General features: G+C 33.2%; 2 protein-coding genes across 2 annotated transcripts in view; one reads left to right on the plus strand and one right to left on the minus strand.

Moving 5' to 3' along the window:
* The window catches only part of LOC106662564 (myosin-IA), a 41962-nt gene extending 30840 nt beyond the window's left edge, over positions 1-11122 (plus strand). The window contains exons 3-16 of the mRNA XM_014386750.2: positions 6370-6785; positions 6938-7150; positions 7221-7617; positions 7675-7844; positions 7907-8016; positions 8084-8234; positions 8304-8548; positions 8606-8768; positions 8840-9006; positions 9086-9251; positions 9310-9465; positions 9891-10031; positions 10095-10237; positions 10299-11122. Coding sequence (XP_014242236.1) covers positions 6370-6785; positions 6938-7150; positions 7221-7617; positions 7675-7844; positions 7907-8016; positions 8084-8234; positions 8304-8548; positions 8606-8768; positions 8840-9006; positions 9086-9251; positions 9310-9465; positions 9891-10031; positions 10095-10237; positions 10299-10482 — 2822 coding nt within the window. The 3' untranslated portion in view covers positions 10483-11122. The remainder of the gene's footprint in view (positions 1-6369; positions 6786-6937; positions 7151-7220; positions 7618-7674; positions 7845-7906; positions 8017-8083; positions 8235-8303; positions 8549-8605; positions 8769-8839; positions 9007-9085; positions 9252-9309; positions 9466-9890; positions 10032-10094; positions 10238-10298) is intronic.
* Positions 11123-13176: 2054 nt separating this feature from the next.
* Positions 13177-15170, minus strand: LOC106662669 (DNA repair protein XRCC2-like). Its single transcript, XM_014386896.2, has 2 exons — positions 14923-15170; positions 13177-14852 (listed from the first exon to the last, which is right to left on the minus strand). The coding sequence occupies exon 2, from the start codon at positions 14849-14851 to the stop codon at positions 14096-14098; it is 756 nt and encodes a 251-aa protein (XP_014242382.1). The 5' UTR covers position 14852; positions 14923-15170; the 3' UTR covers positions 13177-14095.
* Between the last annotated feature and the right edge of the window lie 202 nt (positions 15171-15372).

Here is a 15372-nt window from a genome sequence, read left to right on the forward strand (position 1 = left end):
TTACTGTGCTTTTTAAGTGGATTTCATTTTATTCTTGCTATTACAACATTTGGATCCTTTCTTAAATATATTTAACTTACTCACCCGGTATGAATGAAGCAAAAAACTCAATTATCTCCTTACTAGTATCGTCCATATGCACCCTACCTTATTTATAGATTTTGTAATATCCAGTCTCTCGTCTGTTGTTGACCCACAGACATCCATTCATATTTAAACCAACAATTTATTACTATCCTAAGGGGCCTAAGGCCTTCCTTTTAGAAATGCGCCAAGGTGTTTCGATTCTGTAACAGTTTTTGGTTAAAATTTGTCGAAACAAAAATACAACTGGATCTGCCACCGAGTTCTCTTGTTTTAAGTATACAGGCTGACCTTTTTTGTAGATTGTATCGTCCTCCTAGGAGAGGCAGATGGACGTAAATAGAACCTGCAGCTGGTCCGCGTTACGGCCGAGATTCTTTAAATGCCCCGAGGTACGACTGAATATTACCGATTAGAATTTTTAGGACGTTCTTCTTTGAGTACATCGGCCTTATTGAGGAGAAACGGTCAAACAGTCAATCTAATTTCCTAATTTCTTCTTCTTGGGACCGTTTTGACCTTTGTACTCATTTCCTTTTTGACTGATGTAATTTGGTCATCCTAATTGATATCAAACATTGTCAACTTGATGATTTACCTCGACTTATCTGAATATCTTACCTTTTTATGATGGATATCACTTTTTTTCTCTTGGTACAATCAAGAGTCCTGGCAGATCTCCTATAAATGAAGTATGGAAGTTGAAGCTCCATCTTTAAAAATTATTTATACAGGTTTTATGATGTTCAGTAATTTTTGTTACTCCGTTTTTATTTTTAGATTACGGTTATTTTGATCTACCTATCCTCGCTGTTTTGGTCCATACAAATTTCGAATTCTTGTACATCTTTTCCTGTTTCTCAAAAGCCCGCTATTGAAGATGGCGAGAAGTCCAATATGCCTGGCAGACAAAAACAGCAGAGATAAGCAGGCCAAAATAATCGGAAACGACCGAAATACATATTCATCACCCCGCAAACCCCAAGGGGGAAATTGCACAATAATAGAAGCCTGATATTTTTTTTCCTTATGCCCATTACAGTTTGTGGTCCGATTGACCAATTAACATTTTTCAGTTACATTTTCTCCTTATATTGAAAAAGTATTTTTTACTTTTATTGGCGTTTCTGTCGTTATTGTTTGTTTAACAGGTGATTGAAGCTATCAGTTTTATCCTTATCTCCATTGAAATTTTTAATACTTGTATTATTTTTTCTGTCTATCAAATATTTATTCAAGCTATGCCACTTATTGGGTCAAGCATTTCTATTAACCTTGTGATAATGAATAGATCAAGAACGTATTTTCTTTAATTAATTACTGTTACATAACTGTAATGGAGTAGTTACTTCTTTCTAAAATTAAATAGTTAAATGGGTGAAAATGGTATTAACTTCAACACATCCTAACAATTCTTGCAGATTAGGTTAAATAAATAAATCAAAAGCAACATCTAATCATTTATTGTACATTGATTAAATCCATTACTCTGGAAGTTGAGAGGCTTTTAAATAAATTGCCCGAAGCCGTTCGATATTATTAATCCCTTTGAAAGTGATTCGATTTGATTAGAAGGCTAATAGATGGATGAGCTTAGCTTAAACTTGCATCGATTTTCCCTTCGAGGTGTCGTCGAACGGTTCGTGGAATTGTGGCCATGAAAAGTTTTCTCAGGAAATTTTCCAGATTCCCACGACCAATCGAGGGATCCTCTATTGAATTGCTATAGGTGGAAATTAAATCTGAAGGTTTCTCATAAATGAGAAATATATAATGTAAATTATACACTCAAAGGCAAAAAACCTGACACTTGAATTTATTTGTTTATTTTGCATAATAAGTAGATATAAAGATTAATAGTTGACCTAAAACGTAAACATAACATCAATAATTTGTTTACTGTGTGGTGATTAGTGACCGTTAGTCCATGATTATTCAGAAATCGTGAGATGCGGTCTGGTGTGATGTAGGTTTCAGAAAAACATATAAGCCATAAAACAGCAATATCTCACTGGCATTCTCAACGCGACACGCAAGAATGGCACAATTACGCAGAAAACAAACTTACTTACTTTGATTGAATATTTAAAAAAATATATAATTTTTGGCATTGTATAAATTCATTTTTTCCACATCCTACGTGTATTTGTTAAATTTAAACAATATTTGTAAATCCCAGGCCCTGAAGATGATCTCAATAGAGATCGAAACGTTGGCACTATAAAGAAAATGTTTTTCTGAAACCTACATCACGATTTCTGAATAATCTTGTTGTTTGCCTTTATAGTGTTACTTTTATATTCTTACTGCTAGATTAAAAATAAAGAAAATCAGTTCAATTTCATCCTTTCCAGAGCCAAGTTGTCTAATGAGTTTTTAAATTGTTTTCTTCGAAGAAATAATAAATTTGAGGAAAAAAATGTTTTTTCTTAAGTTGGTGGTTTTAAGTCAAGAGCCTGGGGTGTTTTGGCCAACGACGGACGTTGCATAGCCTATGACCAGGGTGTGCCACGCTCTACCATCCATTATGGTCTACAGTAGTTTAGGGCCACTGGAAGACTCGATCAAAGAGAAGGTAGTGGTGGACTGCGATGTACAACGGCTAGAGACGTTTTATTGATCTTTCTGCTATATGGAACCGTCATTTAACGGCTTCCATGATAGGTAGTTCACTCCAACTGGTGTGTAATGTAAGGGTGAGCTCTAAAACAACCATCAGAAGGCTTCGTGAGATAGCCTAGTCTCTAGAGTCCCGTATTAGGTTGTCTACAACTGGAGAAGTATCGAGGAGAAAGGCGACTATTCGCAAATCAGCATCTTGCTTGAAGACTCTTGACCAATGGAGGATGTTGTCTTCACATAAGAGTGCCGGTTTGGATTGTGGTAATCTCATGACCGGGACCATCAGTGGATAAACGTGTAAAACGCTTTGCTTCGTGTGCCATGAGTGAGTCACAGCCTTTTCAAAGACAGTTAGTCATGGTATAGGGTAGAACAAAGTCCATGCCAGTACCGAACTGATTATGGTACGGCTCTTTAACTAAGGTGTTAAGGAAGTTTTTCTGAAAGCTGTGGTCTTAGCTCCTTGTAATCAGAACAATTTCGACATACGTTCGACCGTATATAGCTCCAGTTGTATACATTACTTGGGTGATGTAGGGACTACCAAAATGAATTGGCCAGCAAGTTCTAACATGAATCCTGTAGAACACTTATGGGACATGATAAAGAGACAGGTTCACCACCTCCATCAAGCATTGAACAGTTTCAAACCACTCTTGTTGAAGAATGAGGCCATAGGAATTCATATTCCTTATTAAGTGCAAAATCAAGTACCAAAAATTGTTAGTTAAATTTTATTCTATAACTAAATGATTGTCCTGTGTTTTGATGAATGTTCGTCCCAACCATCACAATTAAATAATTTTTCGTCGGTTATTAAATCATTGTTAATAAAACTCATGAACTTCTGATCTTTATTAATGTTTTAATTAATATGACGATATAAATGCATATAATTTGAATTAAACAACAAAATAGTCTAACAATAAATTTAAAATTTTTGTTAATTGTAATTTAATAAAGCAATCTGACATCACCTAAACAAAATTATTAATAATTAGTTATTTAAGGTGTCTTGCTTATGTACAACGTAATGATAAATTACAATTAATTAAGGTTTTTAGTTGAGATAAAAACCTTAATTAATTGTAATGTATTAATTGGTCAAGCGGACCACGAAATTAGTGAATGTAATGATAAATAAAACGCTATCTTTATTCCATGTATTTATACTAGTAGAAACTAGAAACTTTTAATTTGGAAACTTTTTATGAATCATTGCGACAATTTCATTCAATGTCAAAGGTTAAACATGAACTTTTTTTTTAATAGTCATAAAATGTACAGTCCTTGTAATATCTATTCTGATTTTACCTTATTTTTTTCTTCTTCTGTAATAAAATGTGCATACAATGTTCTTGAGGGAATAAAATAAGCAGGGCGTAAAAGTATGACGTTAAACGAGCTGGTGAATAAAATAGGATCGGTCATATATGCCCATAAATATTTTATTTATGTTTCAAATGTGTTAATAATTTATTTCTTTGCTTGCTTTAGATTCTAAATCACTTTTAACACTGTTCCATTTATAAAAACAAATTTTATCTGTCATATATGACCCATTGAACAGGAGGAGATGTAAATTAGTAGGATACTGTCAGGACTTCACCTCTGAAACAAAAGCCGGGTAACGGTAGTTTTGCCGGTCGTGAAACTATTGTCGGCAAATCGTCCCATAAAAAGTAACGTTTAGTCCAACAGTGCATACCAAAGAGCATAAAATAACGTCGTACGGCTAAACACCAAAAAACTAAGTAATTAAAGATTACGAGCAGGAAGATTTGCTTTCTTTATCTACTTGTTACATCAGACTATCGGGTGGGATTAATTCGTAAATATTTATGTATACAGCTTACAGCTTTCATTGTGTACTTGACCGTGAATCACGCTCTTAATTATTCATATCGATAGGGATTTGTCTGAGACAGGCAGGGATAACGTTTTCTATTTAAATTGGAACTGAATGAACGTGAACATCGTGCATATTCTTAAAAATTTTAATTCTACTTAATAGTCATCTGAGAGCATATAAACATTCTTATGGATAATAAAGAAAACAGGAATGCTCAATTTAATGACTCGCCATTAAAATAGAAATGTCACAATAATTTTCGTAATTGTTCAATACATTTTGCCTTCCTTCAACATTATTGTGATTATCCTTCCAAATTCGGCCTTCAGACATTTGTCACTATTTATTAAAAACTTTCTGAACTGTTGGTTTATTTAAATCTTTTAATCTCGATGTTTCAAACATTTTTGCATCTATTTTTTTCTTATCAACTTTATTGAACATAATTTTAATACAATACATAAAATAATTAAATTCACTAATTTCGTGGTCTGCTTGACCAATTAACATATTACAATTAATTAAGGTTTTTAGTTGTGATAAAAAATGGTAAAAAGGAGGGAAAATTCAAAAGGTGCAGTTGAGATGGGAAGTTGGTGTCTGAGTGGATCGAGGTCACAATAACTCAAGTGGTAGAGCAGCGGCGTATCAAGCCGAAGATCATGGGTTCGAATCCCGCTCGTGCCATTGACTTTTTTATCTCAACTAAAAACCTTAATTAATTGTAACATAAAATAATGTAACACAAATTTGGAGAAAATGATCTGTAGAAAGGGCTACCTACCTACCATCAAATGAAAAAAATTTCTACGTCTAATTGAGGATGAAGAGAAGATTTATATATTCATACGTAGTGTACTTAGTGGAGTTAATAGATAATGAAAACGAAAACATACATTACTACATAAATTGAAAGATTAAATACAATTATAGATTAAGTTATGTTTGCACATAAACCAACTTCATCAACTTTGTATATTCATTACCACCTGAAATCTCCTTAAAAAGTCAAGGCTTAATTATTTTATTAGAGTTGCTTTTTATTAAAAAACAGCTTGGTTGCAGGGGGTACATTGTCAAACCATTTGGGACTGGCATGTAAAAAACAGTTTTTCATTAAGGTGGATTTAGGTTGAGGGAGTTTAACATACTGGATTTCAGATATTTGTCCTTTGAATGGATAGTTGCGGAATGGTTGTTTCTCCCATCGTTTTAATTTCAAAAATATTTTGACATATATTTTAATGGCATAAAATTTCATTGTATAGCTTATTTGATGGTTGGCATGTTTGGTTTGAAACTAACAGCGAGACTAGATGAGGCAACGGAAATTAAATGGAAATTTTCCAATAGGAAGTGTAAAAGTGAATTATTGCAATAAGAACTGTGAATAATCAATCACTGGAATATCTGGATAAATATCTGACAATGATCGGAAATTTCCTTCAAGACAGCCTAAACCTGAAGTAACTATTCTTCCCTCATTGAAAAATTATTAATGAAGTCCTCAACACTTAATATTATTTTTTATAATTACATATTTTATTTAGTGTGTAGTAAATATGTTTTCTCATAGCTTTACATATTGCTTAACATATATTGTGTACCATGTTTGTGTGAGTAAATTATGTTGATTGACCATTTAGGGTAGTTTATACTTTGTATATACAGTGATTGAATATCACTAATTGTTCTTCATTACTATACTGAAAGCAAAAATAATAATAACTTAGTTATGTTTATTTTTTTAAATAAAAATGTTTGTCTTTAACTAGCCAAAAATATTTCAAAATAAATTTTTGTATTTCCAGGAAGAGAAATGTTTGAAAACCCACCACATATATTTGCCATTGCTGATAGCACACATAAAGCAATGAAGCAACAGGGCAGAGACACATGCGTCGTCATTAGTGGAGAGTCAGGCAGCGGGAAGACAGAAGCATCTAAAATAATCATGAAATACATAGCAGCCGTGACAAACGTGGGGCAGAGGCAGGAAATTGAAAGGGTCAAAAATGTCCTGCTTCAGTCCAATGCAATATTAGAAGCTTTTGGAAATGCAAAAACCAATAGGAATGACAATTCTTCCCGATTTGGGAAATACATGGACATACATTTTGACTTTAAAGGTGACCCCATTGGAGGCCATATAAGTAATTACTTGCTGGAAAAATCTAGGGTCATCAAACAACAATCCGGGGAAAGAAATTTTCACAGTTTCTACCAGGTAATTGCTTCATCCGACATTCTTGAAAGATTTATTGAAGTACCTTAAAAATTGTAAATTTGTACTTTATACTATCACAGTAAGATCCAGTTTATATTCTGAATAATACAAAGTAAAGTGATTTCAAGCATTAATATATATTTTGTAATTAGGTACTTTCAGCATGCAAAAATCCAGATATGAAGATGTTGGAGCTAAGCGGAGATCCAAAATCTTACTTTTACACAAGTCAAGGATCTTCAAGCCCTCCAACTGACAATGACAGGATGAATCATCGTACTACCATTGCATCTTGTAAAACTCTTGGATTCACAGCATCAGAAATTGACACATTGTGGCGAGTAGTTGCAGCCGTTTTACACCTTGTCAGTATAATAAAGCTTTCATTAGTTCATTAGTTCTTTTTTTTTCTAATATCTAATGTTTACCTTTTAGGGTAATATAAAATTTGAAGTCGACACAAACTCTGAAGGTGTAAAGGTGTGTGGCACTGGTGCAGGAGTAGTCAGTCGGCTGCTGCAAGTGACAGAGACCGAACTTTGCACAGCACTGACAGAAAGAGTCATTGCTGCCAGAGGTGAGGTCATGCAAAAGACACACACAATTACGCAGGCTGAGTTTGGGCGAGATGCACTAGCCAAAGCCATTTACGACAAATTGTTCACATGGATTGTGAAAAAGGTGAACTCTGCCATCGAAGTACAAGGTACATACCATCGAGCAACCTTAATCGGTGTTCTGGACATTTACGGATTTGAAGTATTTGATTCGAACAACTTTGAGCAACTGTGCATCAACTATTGCAATGAAAAACTTCAACAGTTGTTTATAGGTATAATCAAGTATGGAGTTGTAATATGAACGTTTTTATTGCAATTTTCATTTTCAGAACTTGTTCTTAAGCAAGAGCAAGAAGAATATCTGAGAGAAGGAATTGAATGGCAGAATGTCGACTATTTTAACAATCAGATCATCTGTGAACTTGTAGAAAGGCCTCATCAGGGTATATTCTCCATATTGGATGAAGCTTGTCTAAGTGTTGGAAAAATTAACGATGAGGTGAGTCATAAAAAAAAAATTATAATAATATATTTAATATTCAAAATCTAATTTATTTGTAGACACTACTAGAAGCTATGGACAAAAAATTGGACAAGCACAAGCACTACATGAGCCGGCAGATAAACCCAATGGACAAATTGTTAAAACACAAGACCCAATTTAGAATTGTGTAAGTTTTCTTTTTCGTACATTCACATTGTTGTACAGATCTGGCAATTGAATATGGGCAATTTCAGACATTATGCGGGTGATGTTGTTTATAACATAGAAGGATTTCTTGACAAAAACAAAGACACATTGTTTCAAGACATGAAACGGCTTTTATACAGTTCTTCAAATTCCATTATTGCGTCTATGTGGCCTGAAGGCGCCATGGATATTACAAAAGTACTTACTGATTTTATCATTCAAATTTTTTTTTAAATATATCAGTTTATACAACTAATATTTTTGTAGACAACGAAGCGCCCACTTACTTCCGGTACACTTTTTAAAAATTCTATGATTGCTCTTGTTAAAACCTTGGGAAGCAAAGAACCATTTTATGTACGGTGTATTAAACCAAATGAACATAAATCACCTAATGGGATTGATGATCAAAGAGTAGAACATCAGGTAAGCTACCTCGGATTACTTGAAAATGTAAGAGTACGACGAGCAGGATTTGCACATAGACATCGATATGATTTATTCCTCAAAAGGTAATTTTCAATTTCAATAATCAATATTACAATTATTAAAAAAAATTTAATTTCTAGATACAAAATGATATCACAATTTACTTGGCCCAATTTCCATGCTGGAAGCCCTCGTGAAGGAACGAGAGTTCTGATCGATGAAAAAGGCTTTTCGAAAGATGTCAAATACGGAAAGACAAAGATTTTCATTAAATCCCCAGCAACTCTCTTCAAATTAGAGAAAGTAAAATGATGATCTATTGAAGAAGGTGGTTAAGATTAAGCTCAATTAATTAATGGTAAAAAACATTGTAGATGAGAGCAGATTTAATCCCTGAAATCGTAATTTTACTCCAGAAGCAATGGAGAGGTGCTATATGTAGAATTCGTTATAGAAAAATGAAAGCAGCCCTTAAGATCATGGAATGCTATCGAAAGTTTAAAATTAGGCATTACGTCAATCAGCTTAACTATACATTTAAGTAATTTCATTTTTAAGAAGCCAATTTTTATTAAATACAGTTGATTCTTTGAAATAAACTCAATAATTGTCTATTTTAGAAATGCCAGGAATATGCGGGATTGGGGTAAATCCTTGAGATGGCCAACGCCCCCATCACAGGTAAGGCATATTGAGCCTATTTTGAGACGGCTCTTTGACAGATGGAGAGCATCAATGATCCTACAGCCATATCCAAAATCCGATTGGCAGCAACTCAGAATGAAGGTCAGTAATAGTCGACAAACTAAAGTTCAATTTTTCAAAGCTTCCCTTTCATTTTTAGATCTCTGCAGCATGTGTTCTCAAAGGGAAACGTGCAAGTTGGGGCCAGGAAAGGAAGTGGGAAAGCAATTACCTTGCCTATGCATCTGAAAATCCATCTGTTGATATATACAACAATAGCATTCGCAACCTCAAAAACAGTGATCATTTCCATTTTGTAAGTTTCATAACAAAGATCATTATTGTGATGTGATGCTATAACATAACGAAGAAGATTTTATGGAAATTTCTAATTTATTCGAACCATCAAGTTGCACTATTTCCCAGAATTAAATTCAATATAACTGCAATACAGAGTTGAATAGTAGAAATTGATTATAGTTGGTGCTGGGTGTTGGTCTGCGAGTCGATGAACTCGTGTTGAACTAGCATTGGGCCATTTAGTAAGTCTAGCTAAACCCGCTAGTGAATACAGACCCAAAATGGCACAAGTGACCCAATGCCGGTTCTGCATGAATTGTATTATATTTATACAAATGTTCTGCTATGAGTAATTTTAACTATATATTATATTTAGGGAAAATCATTAACATGAACAAAAATGTTACAAAATATAAAATAACCCATTATTATTAATTTTAGATTTTGTTTTCATCATACATTATGAAGACAAATAGGTTCAACAAGTGTGCAGAACGGGCGCTTCTTGTAACCGAGCATTCGATTTATAAATTGGATGTCAATAAATTCAAACCGATGAGAAGTGGAATTCCAATTCAAGAGGTTCATGTTCAACTTAATATTTTAAAAATATATATACAGTTTGTAATTTTTATATTTCTGCAGATTACAGGGCTGAGCTTAAGCCCAGGACGAGATCAATTAGTCGTGATCCACACCAACAAAGGAAATGACTTAGTAGTCACAATTAAGTCAGAAGAGGACCGTGTTGGTGAACTAGTCGGTGCTTTGTGCTCTCGATACAACCAGTAAGTTTATCGCTGCTAAAAATTAAAAATCTCTTAAAACTACAAACAATAAACATTTCAGGTTAAGAGGTACTGATTTGAGAGTCAATGTGGCTGTCAAATTCCACTGCATGCTCGGGAACAAAAGCAGGCCACTACGGGTTGAAGTAATGCAGGACGCAAGCCTTGCCAGCTTCAAAAAAGATACTGCTAACAATGGGATTGTTTATGTGCTTCCTCCAAATTTTGCCTTGAAAGCGCAATAAATATTATATAAAGACATCAAATGTTTAATTTTTATGCTTATATTGATTGGTCTCTTTGATAAAACTATTGAATATTATTAACTGTACTTAATTTGGTGCCTTTGCTAGTGCCTACTCAAAGAGGGTAAACATTTTGTTTTAAATATTAGTGTTAACACATTGCGTCAATTAAAATGAAATATTGTTGAACAATAATGTGCCACATTGTTTATTGGAGATAATTTATTGTTGAATTATGGCCAATTTTGTTTAAAGGTTTCAGTCTGTACTCTAACATTAATAGTTTTGAAAAAAAATTACAAAATATAGTTATGTATTTATATTTAAAGCCAAAGATGTGTCATGTTTTTAATTATCTGCATTTATTATGAGTAGAAGTCAAATTTGAATATGTATTGACATTTCCCTCTTTTATAAATAATATTTATTGTGATATTTATTGGTTATTTTTTATTTCAAAAAATTATAAAGAGATGCCATAAATTATTTTGTATATTGAAAAAAAATGTATACATATTAATGTGAATTCTGCATAACTCCGTTCTGTAACAGTTTTGAAGTTGTGCTGAACATCACTGACATTATTATAAATGTTTGATTAACTTATTTATGAAATTAAATATTTGTTTTGTAAAATTAAGTGTTCTTTTTTTATGTAAATAGACTTTACGATGTGTATATTTCTGTTTCTTTGGGTCTATACAAAATTTGAAATAATTGTTTATTATTTTTTTAAACAAGCATTAAAAAAAGAAAAAAGTACATTAATTGTTAAACCATATAATAAAATACATTGGAAAGCCAAATCTAGTCAAAAAGATTTCCAAAATTGATCACTTGAAATGCTGTTCACTTATACTGAATGCTTTGTAGTTAGGCTTTACTAAAATTTTTACTTTTTATATAAAGTACAGCTGCTTGGTTAACACTTTTTTCGTTATTTAATCCTTTACCTTTTTATTTATAAGTTATATTTTTATAACATGGCCAGAGTTGTTTAAATTAATTTCCACTTTTTGTGCCAAAATAAAATAATTGAGATCTTTTTTCAGTAATTAAAATTAAATTTAAAAATCAAACAGAACCAAGATTTTAATTGATTTTGGTTTAAATATATCGTACATTGAGGGTGTGTGTATGTGTGTGTGTGTGTGTGTGAGAGAGAGAGACGGATATCTCAGAGACTCAATCATTCATTAAGATTGGCTTTTCTTCGTAATCTGTTACGATACAAAAAGTAATCTAGGTCTTCACGTTTCAAAACATTATTTATTAACTGCTTAAAATCCAAAACAGAGGTATCTAAGCCAAAGCCAGACCATAGCTCGCTCACTCCATAAAAATCTAACAAAGGACTAGTCTACTTATCTTCATTTTTGCAACCAACTGTCTCATATAAAATCCAACGTCTAACCATTTACCAAACTGTAACTGGCTCATGACAACTGACCAGTGACCACCTTTTCGTTGCATTTGCATTGTAGGTTATTTGCAATCCTTCCCACTCTGCTCTACTCTACTTGTGTTCTTTATTCCCTGTGGCAGCTTCCCTCTGGCTTCAACATTTTGCATTTCTTGAGCTTTTTTCCTGAAAAAGATATTAAATGTGTTGCTTCAACATATCCTCATTCTAATTGTTCAATACAGTTAATACAATAAAATTTACACAATTAATTTTTAATTACTTACCCAACTAATTAGCTTTAAAATAACGAGTTTTTAACTAACCAAACAATTGAACCCTGTGTAGGTTTACCGAGATTTCTGAATTAAATCTGTTTTTCTGATTAACAAATCTTTTAAAACAAGTTATTCTTCATGAAAAGTAACAAAACAGTCTTCTCACGATATGGCCATTCTGTCATTGGATCCCTCCTCGGAGTCACTGCTACCATTAGAAAAATACCGGGCTTTTTCTTGTTTAAAAAAAAAAAAAATATTCTCCCAACATATATAAAAAATCGATGTGAGCTAGTGCATTTTTTTTCTATTATTATTAATTTTTAAGGGCGTTTTAACGGCTAAGGTCATTTCACGCCCTAACATCCAAACCTTCTATCTTAGGTTAGCTATATCTCTTCTGAGTGCTATAAAGCTCTGACTCCAAACATTCACTCGTAAACTAATTTTTTCTTTTTAAAATTCTTAATTTGGAAGGCCAAATGTATGTAAAAATCCCATTTTAAATTACATATAAAATGTATTTCTGTTTCTTTTTTTATTAGAATTGTGAATTTTTGTTCCATATTTTAAACATTTCCCATATGCTTGTATGGCTAATAATAATAATGGAGTCAGACTAGCAACAGTCTCAGCATGAGTCTAGAATCATCTAGAAAGAATCACAAGTTCTTTTCTCTCAAGTTCCTCAGTTGGCCATTTATGTACAACTGGGTTAATTTCTTTCATACTATCTCTACAGACATTCCATCTTGCTGCCCACTTTCGTTTGATAATGTTTTTAACATAAACGACTATATCATCTTGATGGAGAGGAAAGTGATCTGTTCTTTGTGGATGGTTTGCAGCGTTCCTTGCCTGTTGATCAGCTTTTTCATTTCCAGAAAAGCCGACATGACTAGAACCCAAACAAATACCACTTGTTTGTTGAGTGTTCTGATTTCATAGAGATATTTGTGAATTTTCTATTATTATTATTATTATTAAAACAAATTTATAAGTATTAAAACAAAATTTTAATATATTAAGAACCAAGAATTGGAATTAAGGCCAGAAACTAATAGTTTACTTAATTACAATTCTAGTTATTGTTTATTTTCCAATTCGATTATTATAAAAGTTCCAATCTGTACATATTTATTATATAAAAAGGAAGACGCCCTGTGCGCTCTCCGTCTATTGGTTCCGGCTCATCTTTGTCCTAGGGTGGTGGCTCCTGGCCGTTTCCATTCTGGTCATCTTACGAAACCCACTGAGCCAATCGTAGTCAAAAGTAATTGAATGGAGCCTGGTAAAATCCCTTACAAAAAATGTTATGCCGAAAGGTTGCATATAATTGTATTCAAGCTGAAGAAGACAAGTCTGGTAGAATCCCTTGCAAATAAATTCTTTTAATTAGCTATTTTACATAGAAACGATACACCTAGGTCTAAAAATCATCAAATGCAGTCTGACGAAAGCAAGTCTAAAAAAGAAATGTAGAATATCATATAAATAAAAATTAAGATATTACATTTGAAGAATTAGTGGGATTGTTGGCTAACGTATACTTTTTCCCTTACAATAATGTACATTGATTGATAACTTTTTTTTAAAATTTTTATTGTGAACTGTAATCGCCATATGGCATTTGACAACAAGATTATTAAAAATTTGATCTAGTATAAACATGATGCTGATTTATTTATTTATTTTTTGGCTTTGCCGTGATTTTTCACTTTGTGGGCAACAAAAGAATCTTTGGCAAAATTTTTGAACAAATTCATTTTATTAAACTGAACTTTTGTGAGCTTTATGCCTGTTCTTAGTATTCCTCACTGAATATGGTACAGTTTAATGTGTTCACCGACTCGCAGAACATTGACCACCAAATTCCCTTTAGCTGTGTCTCTTCCCTGATTTTGATCCAAAGGAAATAAGTTCTTTCAGTAATTCACGTTACAAATTCAAATCCCTTGTCTGTAATTGTATAATTACACATGATATTATTAGAGTTAGTCCTCACTTGCATATAATTTAAACCATTCACAGTTTTAAGCTCGATAATTGTATTGATGCCGCTCAAGTCATAAATTGAGGAACATTCAACTTTATTATTTTTTGTCTTAAAATACTCAGGTCTCGTGTACATCACGTTGACATCAAATAAGCCAATGGACTGATGTAGCTGCAAGACGATACTCGAGATGTAAGAGTCCATTTTTTTAATCCCACCTTCTAAAGTGTCCTGCCAGTAAAATGCAGAGATTGAATCTATCAGAATAAGGCTTATGTCGGAATTGATGCAGAGCAACTTTTTCAAATACAAGATTGTAGTTGTGAGTGTCGCGCTGTCAAAAATGTTTATGACGTGAATCCTTTTTAACGATTGTTCTATTGTTTTTTCACAATTCGTGCTGCATTTCAGCAGGCGGATTAAATTGTTCAAATTGAATTGCAGGTCAGTGTTTAGATAAAGTACATCAGCTTGTAAGCCTCGACAATCTTGCCCACTGGGCAGTATGCACTGTTTGACGAATTCCAAAAGCAAAAGGGACTTTCCAGACCCGGCTTCGCCGTTGATTTCCACGACTTCCCTGCTTTTGGGCCCGTCCTCGAAGATCCGAGTGTTCAGGCCTTTTATCGACGGTCTCGTCTGTTGTCTGGAAAGCAGCTGTAGGGCCGTTTCCTGCCTGCACCCACCTTCCATCCTTTAAACGGGCAAAGTAGTTAAGGGCGATAAGTCATTTTTTAAAGAGGGACTTGACGTAATTAACATACCTCGAGAGAGAGATGAAAGGGTCAAGGACTTGCTCTGGCCACGTGGCGAGGGTTAAAACGTATAACGACTCCCATTACTCCCAATGACCAATCCGACCGTTTTTTGTTTTTTTATAACAGTGAGTTTAAAAGCTCGATAAACCGTATGCCATGCTGGAATTAAGCTCAAATTAAAACAAGCCTGGTAGAATCCCTAATGAAAAATATCGTTTTATCTGTTAGCCTGATAGATAAAAGTTACACAAATCAGCCAACAATTAATCATAATTCCAAACCTTCATAGTACATCTGGCTTTTACCAAGCTACTAATGGTGCTGAATTAAAAAGATGCATGTATTGTAAAAAATAAATAATTCATATTTTTTTATTATTCTAGAGTTATCACTACAGCTAAAGCAATTACACAAAATATCTTACAAATGTAAATATAAAATTTAATCAATTCACTA

Source organism: Cimex lectularius, unplaced genomic scaffold (genome assembly GCF_000648675.2).
Source record: "Cimex lectularius strain Harlan isolate CLEC.00 unplaced genomic scaffold, Clec_2.1 scaffold43, whole genome shotgun sequence".
Classification (NCBI taxonomy): Eukaryota; Metazoa; Arthropoda; class Insecta; order Hemiptera; family Cimicidae; genus Cimex; species Cimex lectularius.